At 37.1% G+C, this 16,771-nt stretch overlaps 2 protein-coding genes across 2 annotated transcripts; both read left to right on the top strand.

The window, feature by feature from the left end:
- The first annotated feature begins 1,649 nt into the window (after positions 1–1,649).
- Positions 1,650–3,297, top strand: LOC110682149 (putative disease resistance protein RGA3). The gene has a single exon (XM_021858408.1). The coding sequence runs from the start codon at positions 2,414–2,416 to the stop codon at positions 3,287–3,289; it is 876 nt and encodes a 291-aa protein (XP_021714100.1). The 5' UTR covers positions 1,650–2,413; the 3' UTR covers positions 3,290–3,297.
- Positions 3,278–15,672, top strand: LOC110737420. The gene is made up of 6 exons (XM_021917787.1): positions 3,278–5,604; positions 6,204–6,321; positions 6,474–6,532; positions 6,631–6,751; positions 11,886–12,793; positions 12,888–15,672. Exons 1-6 carry the CDS (start codon positions 3,293–3,295, stop codon positions 15,670–15,672), a joined length of 6,303 nt encoding a protein of 2,100 aa, XP_021773479.1. The 5' UTR covers positions 3,278–3,292.
- The last annotated feature ends 1,099 nt before the right edge of the window (positions 15,673–16,771 follow it).

Here is a 16,771-nt window from a genome sequence, read left to right as displayed (position 1 = left end):
GCAACTTGCTAGCAGTTCTGAAAGATGTGGAGGACCAGAAGTTGAAGCTTTCTGTTAAAGTCCATAATATAAGACTAAATTTGACAGAGTAAGTTGCCAAAAAAAGAAAGCCAAGGATTTTCTTTAACTTGGTTTAGATATTAGTCAATAAAGAGCAAAAAATTATTTTTAAAAAAAACTCATATGAAACAAAATGTGACATACTTCTAATTATGTATTGATGTGTTGTGAGGTGCATTCGTATTATAGACAACGCATCATGATAGATGATAGTCGAAATGCTCTTTTACAATCAGAATGGTTGCTAATTTTATCATTCCTTGCATTCTGCAGCAAAAGGTTCAACCAGCCTTTAGTCTCCGGCTCATCGCTTGCTAATGGTACCGTCAGTGAACAAGTGTTTTAGAGCTTCACAGTTTCACTCTCTTTCTTCCACACAAGGTGCAGAATTGCTTTTTTCTCTCTAAAATTTATGCCTTGTCTTCTGAACTGTGGTTTGGTTTTGAGTTTTTGGAGCATTATAATCTAGCTAGAGCCGGAGGTGGCCAGAGGTCTCTGTTGTTCTGAGATCACCTGACCCAGTCTGTTGCTAAGACCTGGCCTAACGTGAATCTAGCAAGGCTGGTGTGTGGTTCATGGGCCTAACCTTATAAAAGTCAGCCTGGCTCTAACTGGCTTTTAAAGCCCAGCTGGTTTGGCCTGGCCTTGCTCTAATAGGCCCAGAAAAGGCATGTTAACTGGTCCAGCCCAATTTCTTTACCAGCCCAATCCTAGCTCTCAAACCCACAGCCTGGCTTTGCTATGAACTAGTCGATACTGAAAGGCACACCTAAACCGATTCGTTACTTCGTTCCACTGGCCACTTTTACGTACATCTCATATGCCACCTATTGTGCAGAGTCCAATGTTAGTAATATCCATTGTGTGGAATTTTCAAAAAATATACGTAGTACATAACTTGTTTGGTTCGCTTGATTTTTATATATACTAATTACTTTGAATACCACTGATCAAAATTGAAAAATTAATTGATTTTCACTGATTAAAACAACTTTTACTTAATTACTATGGAATACTAGTCATTTATTGTACGAGGGCACCAATTTTTTTACTAATCAAAATTGATTTAGAGAGAGTATAACTAATTTTTACTTATTGGAATGCAACTAGATTTTTATTGATTAATGCTTTGTTTTTATTTTTTGAGGTGAAGTGAGAGGGGTAGGTAGAAATGCAAATATACAAAGTTAAGTACATTGAGTCTTCCGTACGTAGACTATTTTAATACGAAGTAGTTCAAAGAAACCCTCGGTGAGTATGAAGGAACACATGGGTGTTGCAAATAATACGGTAATGAATCTCCTGGTCGTTCGAGTTGTATATTTTCACACTTCTAAATCACTCAGTTCACCATGTGTTATGTTCATACGACTTATGAGTAGTATATTAGTCCATGACTTATCATTTCACAATAATTAAAGCAGTATTGTAATCACCAATGTCATCGGAAGCCGTGCAGTTTCACTCATCCGATGCCATTGCTGCACTATCCAATCACTTTTCGCCATATATATGTATACTAACCAATAATCACACTAAAAAATAAGCAATGGTAGTTAGATAGTTCAAGGATAATGCTTATATGTAGCCCTAAGGGCTATGTATAGCATTTTCTTAATATTTATACTCCGTATTTCTGTAATAAACTATAAGCATGATTAGTCAATGATAACAACCAATCATCACACAGTAAAAATTAAATTAAGTGAGCATAATATTTTATCTACAGTAGACTGAGCATGATTAGTCAAAGATAATAACCTGCATCCAATCACCATTCGCCAGTTCGCAAGTTAACAACTCAGCCACACATGGTTAAATAAAAAAAAAAATAGTAAATAACTAATTAATGGTAGAAGGTGATAGACTTGTATTCTTATATTATAAATAGTGCTAGTTTAGATGGAGTTTATCACACATTCTCACTTGCACTTTACAGTCATTAGATTTCCTTGTTTTCTCATCCCTTTGTCTGCTTATCTCACTGAAACTCCAAATGGCTGAGTTCGGGATTTGCCTTGCTGAAAAACTCATTGAAATTATCGGGTCTGCAGTCATCAAAGAGATTTGTGACATGTGGGGTTACGAAGCTAAACTTGATGAGCTCATGAAGATTGTCTCCGACGCTAAGGATGTGCTCCGTGATGCTGAGGCCAAGGTGTAGCTCCCCGACAAAACACGCCGCTATATTGAGGAGTTGAAGGATGCAGTCTATGATGCTGATGATTTGTTCGATGAGTTCTTAACCCTTGCTGAGTTGAAGCTCCTGGATTGCAACAAGGATAATAAAATCCTTGGAAAGGTATGGCGCTTTTTTAAATCTAAGAAATATGGAATTAGTGAAGCTCACAGAATGTCTCGCCAGGTTAAGAAAATTAAGAAGCAGTTGGATGCTATTGTTAGTGACCATAAAAAATTCGATCTTAGTGTAGATAATAATCCTATTAGTAATAAGAGGGAGGAAACTTGTTCTTATGTGGATGCAAAGATTATAATAGGGAGGGACAACGATATAAAGGCTGTCATTGATATGTTGTTAGGTCCTAATGATGTTAATGAAAATTTTCGTTTCGTGACTATCGTAGGAATGGGAGGATTGGGTAAAACTGCTCTTGCCCAACTTGTGTGTAATGATAAAAAAGTTGAAAAAGAGTTTCCGGATCCCAAGTTAAGGTTGTGGGTTTGTGTCTCTGATCAAGGTGGGGAACAATTTGATGTCAAAGTTATTCTTTGTAAGATTCTAGAATTAGTTTCTGGTATAAGGCTTGATCGTACCTCCACATTGGAATGGGTGCAAAAGCAATTTCAAGAGCAATTAAAAGGAAAAAAGTACTTGCTTGTTCTTGATGATGTATGGAGTGAAGATTGTGAGGAATGGCGTAGGCTGCAGAGCTTCTTAACATTGGGCCAAGAGGGTAGTCGGATTATAGTGACTACACGTTCGGAGATGATTGCAGAAATTATTGGGGAAAAATATACGCACAAGCTGCAAGGTTTGTCTGAAGAGAACTCTTGGCTCTTGTTTGAGTCTGTAGCATTTAACAAAGGGGAACACGAGCAAGTAAATTATCTTGAATTAGTTGATATCGGGAAGAAGATTATTGAAAATTGCTCTAATACACCGCTTGCTATAAAGGTGGTAGGAAGCCTTTTATTTGGTCAACCTCTGAACAAGTGGCAGGCATTTGAGCAGAGTGGGTTGGCTGGAATTGAAAAAGGTGGTAATTAAATTATGTCTATACTAAAGCTTAGTTACCACAACCTTAGCCCTTCTTTGAAGAATTGCTTTAGCTATTGTTCATTGTTTCCCAAAGATTATCAACTTGATAGGAAGGAGTTGATTAGCCTTTGGATGGCACAAGGATACATTGTGTCCCTGGACAGAGATCAAAGCATAGAAGATGCTGCAGAGGAACATTTTTTGATTTTGTTGCGTAGATGTTTCTTCCAAGATGTAATGAAGGATGAATATGGTGATATTCAGTCAGTCAAAATTCATGACTTGATGCACGATGTTGCTCAAGAAGTGGGGAAGGAAGAAATTGGCGTGGTAAGTTCTAATACTATTAGAGTGAGTGATAAAATTCGTCATGTGTATTATGTCGGTGATAGTTGTCCACAAAGTTCCTTACTTGAGAGTAAAATTCGTTCTTTTATTTTAAGTAATGATATAAGAGGTCTGATGGATCCAAAAATTGGCAATTGTGTTTGCCTAAGGGTGTTGAACTTGCAGTTTGCAGAGATTAGAAGTATACCCAATTCAATAGCTAAGCTACTGCATTTAAGGTATCTTAACTTATATTGTAATAGTAGTTTGGAGGTACTCTCTGATTCTATTACTAAACTACATAACCTCCAGACATTAGTTTTAAACACTTGCTATAATTTGAGGGAGTTGCCCAAAGATTTTAGCAAGTTGGTCAAACTTAGGCACTTGGATTTAAGTGGCTGTAGTGAGTTAACTGGTATGCCTTTAGGCATGGATAAATTAACTAATCTTAGATACTTGAACTTAAATCTTTGTTGGGGGTTGAGTAGTATGCCTTCAGGCATAGATAAGCTGACTAGTTTGAGGGTGTTGCCATTCTTTGTGGTGGGTAAAGGTGAGAGGGTTTCAGCTGAGGAGCAAAATATAGGACTCAAAGACCTAATAGGCTTGACCAACTTAAAAGGTGGCATAAAGATCGAAATCGGTGAAAATTACGTTAATGATGGAGAAGGAGACTATTTGAGGAGCATGAAACATCTCAGTGAGGTTCAAATCGTTTTTTATAAGGATGAGTTACAGTCCTTATTACAAATAACGAGGAGCATGGATAATGATGATGGATGTTTAGAGTGTGAAGCTGTGATGGAAAAGTTAAAGCCACCTTCTAATCTCAAGGGGTTCATCTTGGAAAATTATGAGGGCACAACTATTCCAAGGTGGGGTAGAGCAGAGGATGATTGGGCAATTTCTTTCCAATACCTTGTCAACATCGAGATTAAATTTTGTAGTGAGTTGGAGCAGATACCATTGTTAAGTAAATTGCGCTATCTAAAATCCCTGTCATTTTGGAGCTTGCTGAAGTTGGAGTATATGGAGAATAGAAGCAACAACACTAGCAGGGACGGAGAAGAATTGACCACATTCTTTCCCTCCCTTGAATCTCTTCAGATTAGCGATCTTGGATGTTTGAAAGGATGGTGTAGGGGAGAGGAATACAAGGCTGAGAAGGATGATGATCATATCTTGAGTAGTAGATTGACATTTCCCTCTCTCTCAAAATTGATGATTGAATATTGTTATAACTTGACGTCGTTTCCCTCCTGTCCAAGCCTGGAAGATTTGAAATTCTGCTGTAACAACAAAAGGTTACCAGTTAGAGTCAATGAGGTTGACTGTGATGGAAAAGGTGAAGCCAGATTAAGGAAGGTGGAAATCGACGAGGTGGGCTATCTCAGGTCAATACACTCACTTTGTCTTACTGTCCTCGACATAAAATTCAATGAGAACGTAGAGAGTTTGTCAGAATTTGGAGAAGTATTCAAGAGCTGCGCTTCTTCCCTAAGAAGTCTGAATATTTCACTTTGCTCAAATTTGAGGAGATTTGGAAGAGGCGGGTTAGAGCATCTCACTGCCCTGGAGTCATTAAGATTTTACAAGAATGATCAATTGAGCTTCGCTGAAGACGAGGTCGATGATGACGGCATGCCTTGGAAATCCCTTAATCAGAATCTCCGTTCCCTACAATTTAGCTCCCTCGAAAATATGAAAAGTCTGCCCAAGGGAATACAGTACTTGAACTCCCTTCGAAGCCTCACCTTTTATGATTGTGAGAATTTCATTGCCCTGCCTGAATGGATAAGCTGCTTATCGTCCCTTCAGTCCCTGTCAATTAAACAATGTAGTGCCATCAAGTCAATCCCTGAATCAATGCGGAACCTCACTTCCCTTCAAAAACTTATCATTGATAGCTGTTCAGACCTAGCAGAAAGTTGCAAAAAACCCAATGGGAAGGACTGGCCCAAGATTAAACACATCCCCTACATTGATTTTACTCTGTAGCTGATTTGAGTAGGTACGCTCTAATTCATTCTCTCATTTTTTTTGTTTTTATTTTCTATTTCTTAGTTCCCTGCTTTAAAACAGTTTGTCAAATGTTTTCCACTCTCAATTTCTATTTTGCATCTCTTTTTCTTCCTGAGCTAAAATTTAGCATGAGCAACTTTTTTGTGTGTGCCTCCGGGGTGATACTAATTTTTAGGGAGATCCAATGCCTATCTGTTTTCAGTTCCGTAGTCATTCCCGTAGTAAACTTAATAAACATCTAACTAATTTGTCTTTTCATTTATCTTTCTATCTACTTATCTAGCTATAGGCTATCCTTTATTTAAATCTACTACATGCCATTATTTTTTTAATAGATCACAACAGGTACTAGTTTACAGATTTTCGTCTAATACAATAATCTGTGACCCTTTTTTAACTTCTAGGAGGTCATGATTGCTCAGCTTGTTGTGATGGTCACCTGCTGTCTTGCTTATAATCAACTAGCGTAGACAATTTCTTCCATAAATTTAGACCGCAATTGTCCCCCACCTTCAGGTCTCTAACTACTTTTCTGTTCAGTTACATGACTTACATCTGTATGTTTGTGCAGCAATTTTATCTTGTGTGACTGTACGAACTCTGGGCATTTGGGTAATGCTTGTGTGCATATCGGATCAATGATGAGAAGATTACAGCTCACTGGGTTGGATTATAAGAATAAATTCATAGTGAAAACTAGGTGAATTTCCTGACATTTCTTGCATTTTTAGATGCCTAGATTTAATATACAGCATTAGGCGATTATATTGACCAGAGGGTGTACTACCTTATCTTATGTTGGTTTGTTTACCTGAAAATGGCCGCTTATGTTTCCTCTCAGGTACTTGTTGATGAGTATCAGATATGCAGTGTTTTGGTATTAGTCCAATACATGTCAGAGTAAGTATCAAATGCATTATGTTCTTTCAGTTTGCCTCATGCTTGGGTTCTAATTTTTTGTTCTCAATTTGTTAACTCCTTGCCCTTTTATTTTGCAGTGACTTCTTGATGAGGTCCTATGACACTTGTGAAGCTGTCAATGACATAATTCTGTTGGCCCTAGCGTTTTTTTCTGATATAGATTATCCTAAAGTCTATCAGAAGCCTTTTGCTACACCGGTACCTGTGTATTTCTGTGAAACTTAATGCAAATTCCTTTCAGGTAAGATCTGGAACTTTTTGGAACTTACCTTTTTACTAAATTTCGCTGCTTTCTAATATCAAGCAGTGAATACTTATTTATATAATGCCACCTTCTTTCAGAAAGAAGCTCAAGCAGATGCAGACTCTCTGTTGTGAAATGCCTCCTTCAAGAGAATTGATTGCAGTAGCTATGGCTCTCAATCTGTTAACATATCCGTTGGTCACGTGTTCGAATCAGCAAGGCTGAGCTCTATGCCACCAGGTCCATCCACATATCTCCAGTTTGCACGGAACAAGAAGTACATATGTTTCTCGGTGTTATGGGTGTAGCCTACTTGTAACTCAAGCTAGTATGCTTTTATCTTGAGTCTGTGAGTCCAGACTCCAGAAATGGCAGCTTCATGGTTTTTATGTCCAACTTGGAATTCATGAGATGGCTTCTAGAAGAAGCTTGAAGGGGTGTGTTTAATTGTTGTAACCAAAAAGTCAACAAGGTGGATGGAAGAAGCCAGAAGCACACCCACAAAACAGAAGAAAGAGAGAAAGGCAGAGGGTTTCAGAGAAGCTGCTGCAGTTCGGATTTCTCAGCATAAAACTGTTGTTTGCTGCCTTGCCAGAGTATTGACCGTTCACCGTTGCATCGTCTTAAAATTTGTTCAGCTTGTCTCAGAACTCTTTTGTTTGGTGACTTTTTTCAATTTTGCACTTCTATTATGTTTTTGTCTTATGTTTGTATTTGTTAGTTGGTTGTAAAATCTATATAGACTAATTTTGGGTTTCTTTTGCCCTTAATTTTATCATAATAAGAGAAGAAGAAAGGGTGGATTCCTTACAAGTCCCGTGGTTTTTACTCTTCGTATCGAAGGGGTTTTCCACGTATACATCGCGTGTCCTTGTGATTTAATTCTTCCATATTGCTGCTTGCTCTTGTTGTCCGTATTGGTTGATTTTTGCTTGGTAAATCATTTGATTGCTCTTTTGAGGTGAATTGGGGTTGTTCTTGGTTGATTGTCTAAAACTTGATCCTTGTGGATGTTGTGTAACTACACAGGTCCTACACTAGGTTTTCATGCTGCAGCCTGCAGCTATGTTTGATAAATTCACGTTATCTAAAGTTTGATTTATCCTGATCGGTGTATCATCTTGGATTGATCGAGTTGCCTTTATTTTTGCTACGAGTTTGTAAACCTGAAACGACACTTGATAAAATTTCCGTGCCTAACGAGTTGTTGTCCATGTACACAACATTGACCTCTCTGTGCTAGTTATAGACTGGTAGCTCCGTATGATCGAATTGCAGGCATAATCTGTCGGCAAATGTTAGAAGCTTTCAGGAACAAAAATCAAGGCCTTGCTTTATTTAGTAGACTTAGAAAACATATACAGTACAAGTTTGGTTTTATAAGCTTATTTTGTTGTTTATATTTCGACATCCTGGGTATTGGGAAGGCCCTTCCTTAAAGTTAAACCCCTCCTTAGGGTCTTTGTATTGTACAAGATATTCTTTACTTGATAAAAAAGTTTCTGAAAATCATTAACATATAATAATTTCTCTCTTTTTTTACTTGAGCTTGGATTAATTTAGCATGTGCAACCTGTTTTTACTGGGGCTCTCCTTTTTGTATCAACGGCATGACATTGGATTTAAGCAATCATAGCTGTTAGTCTGCTAGTACAAAATTTCCTCTAATACTGTTATTTGTGATCTCAACATGTAGGATATCACATGATTGCTCAGCTACTTGTGATTATCATCTGCTGCCTTGCTGATTATCTTCTAGCGCCTTTAGGCATTGTACTCTATTGATTCGTCTACATTTGTATGTTTGCGTGACAAAATTTTTGTTGATGTGATTATGTATTTGATCCCTAATGTATACCAGACTAGTGATATTTAGTTAATGATTACAAAGTACAGATTTATCCCTAATCTATCCAACTAAGTACAACCTTGCCACCTGAAAAGACTTTTTCTGAATTCTCTCTCCTTCTCTCTCTGCTTTCTCTCTTTAAAAAGTACGTTTGCTGACTTAAGCGTCAAAGGGGCTTTTCCGGGTCACACCCTCAGGCAGCTAACCTACTCTCTTTTGTAGGCTAAAATCTCGGATATCAAGACAAAGCCTTCATATATACCCTTGCTAGGTGGAGCCGAAGGACATTTAAACATTTATTGGACTTAGTTTATAGGACATCTTGATATTATTACCTTAACACCCTTGAGGAGTATTCTGTTTCTAGAAACAATTACAAGTACGAGTACTATTTTAGTGTTGCAATTCTATGAGGCTATATTGAGAAATTACCAAAATAAATTGAACTAAATTAAACAATGGTTCCTAGGGATGTCAATTCGGTTAAACAGTTCGGGTTTGGGTTGGGTTTATCAGTTTCGGGTTATAACGGGTCGGTTTATAACGGATTGAAATAATAAGCGGGTCGGTTTGGGTCGGTTTTGAAAATTATCGGGTCAGTTCGGTTTGGTTTTTTTAATTGCAGTTTCTATTCGGATCGGGTCCTTATCGGGTCGGGTTCTAGTCGGTTCGGGTCATAATCAATTTGGGTTGAACTGGGTCGGTTTGAAAACGGGTTTAGCCCATTTAATGTGGGTTTCGGTTAAAAACAGTTCGGGTCTTAATCAGGACGGGTCGTAATTGGTTCGGGTCATAATCAGTTTGGGTTTAACTGGGTCGATTCGAAAATGGGTTTCGGTTCAAAATAGATCGGGTGAAATCGGGTCCAACAATTATTGTTTCGGTTATAATCGGTTTAGATTGAACTTGGTTGGTTTGAAAACGAGTTTACCCAATTTGAAACGGGTTTCTAATCAAAATCATATCGGGTTAAAATTGAGTCGGATGATTATCGAGTCGAATTAGTCAGATAATGGGTAGGAACGAGTCATGTTATAATCAAGTCAAGTCATAAATAAGTTGGGTTTATCGAGTAGTGGGTTGAAACAGATTAGATCATAAACATATTGGGTAACAGGTTGTAAATGACTCAGTCATAACGGGTTACGGGTTTTAAACGGTTTGGTCATAACGGGCTACGGGTCGTAAACGGTTTGGTCACAACGGGTTACGGATTATAATCGGTTCGGTCACAACGGGTTACGGGTTGGAACGATTTAGGTTTATCGGATTTTTATCGGGTTTTAACGGTTTTCGGTTTAAAACGGGTCGGGTTACTATCGGGTTTAAACGTAATCGGTTTGGGTTACTTTCAGTTTTGGGTTGTAACGGTTTGGCTTGATAACGGGTCCGGTTAGTAACGGTTTGCACAAATTCGGTTTAGTTCAGTTTCGGTTTGGAAAAAATTGGGTCGGGTCAGTTTTCGATTTCCAAAAAACGGGTTTTAAACAGTTCAGTTCCTTTTCGGATCGGTTCGAAACAGTCGGGTTTAACGGTTCGGGTCAGAAACTGACAGCTCTAATGGTTCCCTTCAAAAAAAACATTAAACAATGGTTTCCTCAGAAAAAAAAAATGGTAATTGAATTGCTAGCTAGCCTTCAGTATGTAGTAAGCACAGCTCAGAAACTGGTCCGAACTTCAGATATTTTCCGAAAACTATTCCACCTTCACTCCTCTCGTCTCTCACTTCGCCGTTCGTTGGTTCAAGGTATGTCGCCGGAAAACAGAATTTTATTTATTTATTTTTTTTTTAATTTTCTTATATAGGTTCTAGTTACCAGAATTTAATTATATTTTAGGATTGAAAGGTATCACACTGATTGAATTAGGAAATTTGATCCAATTTGTACATCTAGGGTTTGGTATCACAATTTAAGTTAAAACTATTTTTAAGGACACATAAACTTCCTTTTTGCAAATTAATGCTATTGAAATCTTGCAATGGTTGAACCTTAAACTGGAGCTGAGCTAGTAATTTAGAGTAGTTGGTTTGGATTTGTAAAATCACAGATAAAAACTAGTGGTTTTGCGGTTTTGCCGATTAAGAGTTAAAAAAAAAACATGTATTGAAACTTCCATTCAAACCTATCTTCTTGTACGAAAAAAATGTACTAACCGAATAACCATTGTATCATTGTATAATAAAACAAACCAACTTTGCACATAAAACGATAATGTATGTTCATTGGATTTGATCTTGACTTAACTTTGACCTCATATATACGTTAATTTATAAAGTAAAAATATTTATGTAGTGAATTCTTGCTAGATTTGTAGTAATGTGTAATTTTCATTTTTTTTTTCATTAAGAATCTAAGGTATTTAACTATTAAACTTTGCACATAAAACGATAATGTATGTTTTGAACTTTTTTCCTCATCTGATTTTGATCTTAATTTATTTTTCTGATTTGATCTTATTTTTTTTTATTTGATATAAAATGTATAATAAAGTTTTAAAATAAGGTGAAATAAACATGACATTAGTTAAATTAAATATAACCCTAGTTAATTCATGTCGAGATTCTAGATACAATGCTCATGTATAATAACTTTATAATTCTGCCAATATAACAATACTAGATCATACTCGTGCATTTTGCACGATTTATTTATTTATTTTTTATTATAATGCATACAAATAGTTTTTGTCATTTGTGTAAAAAAGATTATTGGCAATTATTTTTTTTTTTTTTGAAAATTGTATAGTGTAGATTTTAAAAAATTTAATAATTGATGACATCATACAGAAAAATAGAGGGAATATTTTTAATGTGAAAATGACACGTATGCTAGTTTTAGGGGTTAGCAATGATTTGTTTTAATAATAGTTAATAGATATGGAGTACTTTACAATTAGAACAAACAGTCAAACACTCATGTTACTCCTTGTTACTTCATGTCTAGTTTCACGTTTTTCATGATTCTCCCAATCAATAATTCTCCCAATGATCATGTTACTTCATGTATAGTTCCACGTTTGTCATTGAAAAGAATATAATCGGTCATGATTTTGGCGAAGTCGTGTAATAATATATTACTCCGTACTTGTACATGGTTTAATTAATTTCAAAATTCACCGGAATTGATGGATCTCAACATTTACTTTTGCCAGCTTTCTTACAATGTTCATGTGCTCTTGCTCTTTGCCTTTTTTTTTTTTTTTTTTAATTCTAAAACATAAATGAAAATTCTTTAAAGCAATGCAAGGCCTTGAATACAGAATACCTGTTAATCTATTCTATTGCTCATCATTCCCCTAACCTGCTCATCTATCATTCCACTGATTCCTCACTAAACACCTCAATGGCTGACCTTGGAATCACCCTTGCTGAAAGGCTCATTGAAGTTACCGGGTGTGCGATCATAAAAGAGATATGTGACATGTGGGGTTACAAATCTCAACTCCAAGACCTCATCAAAACTGTGTCCACCATCAAGAATGTGCTCCTTGATGCTGACTCCAAGCGTGAACTCTCCCACGAAACACGAGGCTATATCGAGGACCTCAAGGCTGCTGTTTATGATGCTGATGATCTGTTTGATGAGTTCTTCACTCTTGCTGAGCTCAAGTTGCTTGATGGCAACAAGGATGATAAATTCCTTAAAAAGGTACGTTGCTTTTTTTCTGGTAAGAAAAAGGAGGTGAGTCAAGCTCATAGAATGTCTCGTCAGGTTAAGGAGATTAAGGAGCAGTTGGATAGTATTGTTAGTAACCATCACAAATATGGGCTTAGTGTTGACTATAAACCTATTTGTAGAAGGAGGGAGGAAACTAGTTCCTACGTGGATGCTGGGGATATTATTGGGAGGGAGGATGATAAAAAGGCTGTCATTGATATGTTGTTTAGTCCCAATGATGTTTATGAAAGTTTCCGCTTTGTGACTATTGTGGGAGTTGGAGGATTAGGTAAAACTGCTCTTGCCCAACTTGTGTGTAATGATGAAAGGGTTCAAGCAGAGTTTCCAGATTCCAAGTTAAGGCTGTGGGTTTGTGTATCTGATCAAGATGGAGAACCATTTGATGTCAAAGTCATTCTTTGTAAGATTCTAGAATTAGTTTCTGGTTTCAGGCCTGATAATACCTCTTCAATGGAATTGGTGCAAAAGCAATTTCAAGAGCAATTCAGAGGAAAAAAAATACTTGCTTGTTCTTGATGATGTATGGAATGAAGATTGTGAGAAATGGCGTAGCTTGTGCAGGTTCTTAATGGTGGGTCAAGAGGGTAGTCGGATTGTGGTGACTACACGTTCGGAGATCACTGCAAAAATTATCGGGAAAAAACGTGTGCACAAATTGCAAGGTTTGTCTAAAGAGAATTCTTGGCTCTTGTTCGAGTCTGTAGCATTTGACAAATGGGAATACGAGCATGAAAATCATCTTGAATTAGTTGAGATTGGGAAAAATATTGTTGAAAAATGCTATAACATCCCGCTTGCTATAAAGACGGTAGGAAGCCTTCTATTTGGCCAACATGTCAATAAGTGGAAGACGTTTGAGCAGAATGGATTTGTTGGAATTGGAAAAGGTGATAATGAAATTATGTCTATACTAAAGCTTAGCTACTACAACCTTAAACCCTCTTTGAAGAATTGTTTTAGCTATTGTGCACTATTTCCCAAAGATTTTATGCTCAGTAGGAAGGAGTTGATTAGCCTTTGGATGGCACAAGGATATATTGTGTCTCTAGACAGAGATCAAAGCATAGAAGATGCGGCAGAAGAGCATTTTCTAATTTTGGTACGGAGATGTTTCTTTCAAGATGTAAAGAAGGATAGATATGGTGAAATTGGGTCCGTGAAAATCCATGACTTGATGCATGATGTTGCTCTAGAAGTAGGGAGGGAGGAATTAGGTGTAGTAAGCTCTAATACAGCCAAATTGGGAGATAAAGTTCGTCATGTGTATTTTGTTCATGGTACTTTTTCACAAAGTTACTCATTTGATAGTAAGATACGTTCGTTTATTTCAATGCAGCCTAGATTAGGTGATCTATTGTATGCACATATTGGAAGTTGGATGTGTCTAAGGGTGTTGTGCTTGAACTCAATAGGTATAAAAAGGTTGTCTGATTTAATTGGTAAGCTGTTGCATTTAAGGTATCTTGACCTGTCTTGGAGTATACATTTAGAGGCACTGTCTTATTCTATTACTGGGCTACATAATCTGCAGACATTAGATTTAAATGGTTGCAAAAATTTGATGGAATTGCCAAAAGATTTTAGCAAAATGGTAAAACTTAGGTACTTAGATTTAAGCTTTTGTACAAAGTTAACTGGTATGCCTTGCATGGATAAATTAACTAATCTTAGGCACTTGAATTTAAGTCATTGTCATGAGTTGAGTATTATGCCTTCGGGCATGGATAAATTGACATGTCTTAGGCACCTTGATTTAAGTGGTTGTCGTAGTTTAACTAGTATGCCTACAAGCATCGGGAAGTTGACAAGTCTTAGGCACTTTGATTTAAGTAATTGTCATAGTTTAAGTAGTATGTCTACAAGCATTGGTCAGTTGACAAGTCTTAGGCACTTTGATTTAAGTAATTGTCGTAGTTTAAGTAGTATGTTTACAAGCATTGGGCAGTTGAAAAGTCTTAGGCACTTTGATTTAAGTAATTGTCATAGTTTAAGTAGTATGCCTACAAGCATGGGTCAGCTGACAAGTCTTAGGCACTTTGATTTAAGTTATTGTCATAGCTTAGCTAGTATGCCATCAGGCATGGGTAAGTTGACTAATCTTAGGGTGCTACCATTCTTTGTGGTGGGTATGGAAAAGAGAATTTCTGGAAAGGAACAATGTATGGGAGAACTCGGAGACCTTAAACCCCTGACCAACTTAGAAGGTCGAATATGGATCAAAATCGGCAAATTTAACAAGAATGATGGAGGAGGAGAGTATTTGAAGGGTCTGAAATATCTCACTGAGGTTGAAATCGAATTTTCTGTGGATGAGGATGGAAATAATGAATGTTTTGAGTGGGAAGGTGTGATGGAAAAGCTAGAGCCACCTTCAAATGTTAAGAAATTCACCTTATTGATCTACAAGGGTACGACGATTCCAAGGTGGGGTAGAGCATCGGATAACTGGGCACTCTCCCTCCCACATCTTGTCGAGATCCAACTTAATATATGTTACAGCTTGGAGCAGATACCCTTATTGAGTAAACTGCGTAATCTGAAGTCACTGTCACTTTATTGTCTGTTCAAGCTGGAATTTATGGAGAATACAAGCAGTAACAAAGGCAATGACGAAGAAGATTTGACGGCATTTTTCCCCTCCCTTGAATCACTCAACATTTGGCATCTCGATAGTTTGAAAGGATGGTGGAGGGAAGAGGAGTTGATTGAGAATGATGATAATGGCCGTATCTTGAGGAGTAGCTTCACATTTCCTCGTCTCTCCGAATTGGTTATCCGTGAGTGCCCTAAGTTAACTTCCTTTCCTTCCTGTCAAAACCTCGAAGATTTGGACCTGGATGAGGTTGACTATTTTGGAAATTCACAAGGTGACGTCACACTAAGGGAGGTGAAGATAGATGACGTGGGTCTTCTCAACTTAATACATTATCCAGTCAATAAACTCCACATACATGAGAATAAGAAGGTGGAGAGTTTATCAGAGTATGGGGATGTATTCCTGAAATACAAATACACTTGTTCCCTACGATGCCTTGAAATTTCTTTTTGCTCAAATTTAAGGACACTTGGAAAAGCGGGGTTGGAGCATCTCACTGCCTTGGAGGAATTACACTTGGATTGCAATAATCAACTAAGCTTCTCTGAAGATGATGACGGCATGCCTTGGAAATCCCTCCAACACTGTCTTCGTTCCCTGTCTATTTCTTATTGCAGTGCCATTAAATCACTTCCTGAATCAATGCGGAACCTTACCTCACTTCAGAACCTTATTATATTCGAATGTCCAGAACTAGAAGAAAGAACCTTATTATATGCTAAAACGGGGGTTGCAGTGATTCTTGATTAGTCCAGTCGCATACGTGTTAGAGTATGTACCTACTGCAATTTGTTTTATCAGTCTGAAGTTTATAATGCTTGGTGATCATTGTATTAACCCCTTTCCATTGAGTCTGCAGTGAATTCTTGATGAGTTCCTATGACAAGGGTGGAGCTGTCAGCCTGTCACTTGTCAATGTCGTTTTGAGCAAGACTAGCTTTTTGTTCTTATGAACAAATATGGCTTAGAATATCCTGATTCCTATAAAATGATTTTTGCTCCACCAGTCCTAGTGTATTTATACAAAACATAATGCAAAGTCCTTCAAGGTAAAGATCAATCACGACCTTATTATTTGCAGCATCTATTTACTTGATTTAGCAGCTTTCTTGTTATCAAGTAGTCTTACTTATTTCTGTATATGCTACAGCTGCTTTCAGTAAGAAGTTCAAGCAGACTCTCTGTTGTAACGCCTCCTTCAAGAGCATTGATAACAATAGCTATGTCCCTCAATCTGATGTTAACACATCCGTTGATCAAGTATTCAGATCAGTAGGCTGAGCTCTATGCCTCCTACAGGCAAGCCCACATTTCTCCATTCGTACAGAACAAGTAATGTTACATATATTTCTCAGCTCGCAGGCTGCAGCTATGTTAGATCGGTTCTTTTTTATTTGTTCTTTTTTATTGGTCCATTTTTTTACTAGCAGTTGTTAGATTTTGCTCATAAGCTCAGTTTTTCGAGATCCTAGGCATTGGGAAGGCCCTTCCTAGAAGGTAAGTCCCTCCCTAGGGTCTTTGTATTGAACTCGATCGATATTCTTTGTTTAATACAAATTTCTTACCTTTTAATTTAAAAAAGAATCATCAATCTTACCTCCTCTACGAAGAACGTACATATTAATAAGATTCTCCTTTTTTGCCTCTCTTTATCTCAATGTACTACGTATGGTTTCCTTCATTATGCAAACCTTGTTACAGGTAGGAACAATTGAATTGATGATGTAAATGTAAATCAACTTTTGGTAGTCTAATGATTCATGTATCTTGGATTGAAAGTATATACTCTGAATTCCGGTAGTCTCAAATTAATTGCTTTATGTTTATTACTAAATTAGAACATCAATAT

This window comes from Chenopodium quinoa, unplaced genomic scaffold (genome assembly GCF_001683475.1).
Source record: "Chenopodium quinoa cultivar QQ74 unplaced genomic scaffold, ASM168347v1, whole genome shotgun sequence".
Classification (NCBI taxonomy): domain Eukaryota; kingdom Viridiplantae; phylum Streptophyta; class Magnoliopsida; order Caryophyllales; family Amaranthaceae; genus Chenopodium; species Chenopodium quinoa.
Note: the sequence above shows the minus strand (reverse complement) of the source record. Positions and strands in the feature narration are given on the sequence as shown.

What these genes read in the sequence shown, in the direction of transcription:
- LOC110682149 (XM_021858408.1), top strand. Translation starts at nt 2,414, where the DNA reads ATGTCTCGCCAGGTTAAGAAAATTAAGAAGCAGTTGGATGCTATTGTT.
- LOC110737420 (XM_021917787.1), top strand. Translation starts at nt 3,293, where the DNA reads ATGTCTATACTAAAGCTTAGTTACCACAACCTTAGCCCTTCTTTGAAG. An exon ending in CCCTACATTGATTTTACTCT is followed by an intron (nt 5,605 to 6,203) that starts GTAGCTGATTTG and finishes ATGTTTGTGCAG; the next exon opens with CAATTTTATCTTGTGTGACT. An exon ending in ATTATAAGAATAAATTCATA is followed by an intron (nt 6,322 to 6,473) that starts GTGAAAACTAGG and finishes GTTTCCTCTCAG; the next exon opens with GTACTTGTTGATGAGTATCA.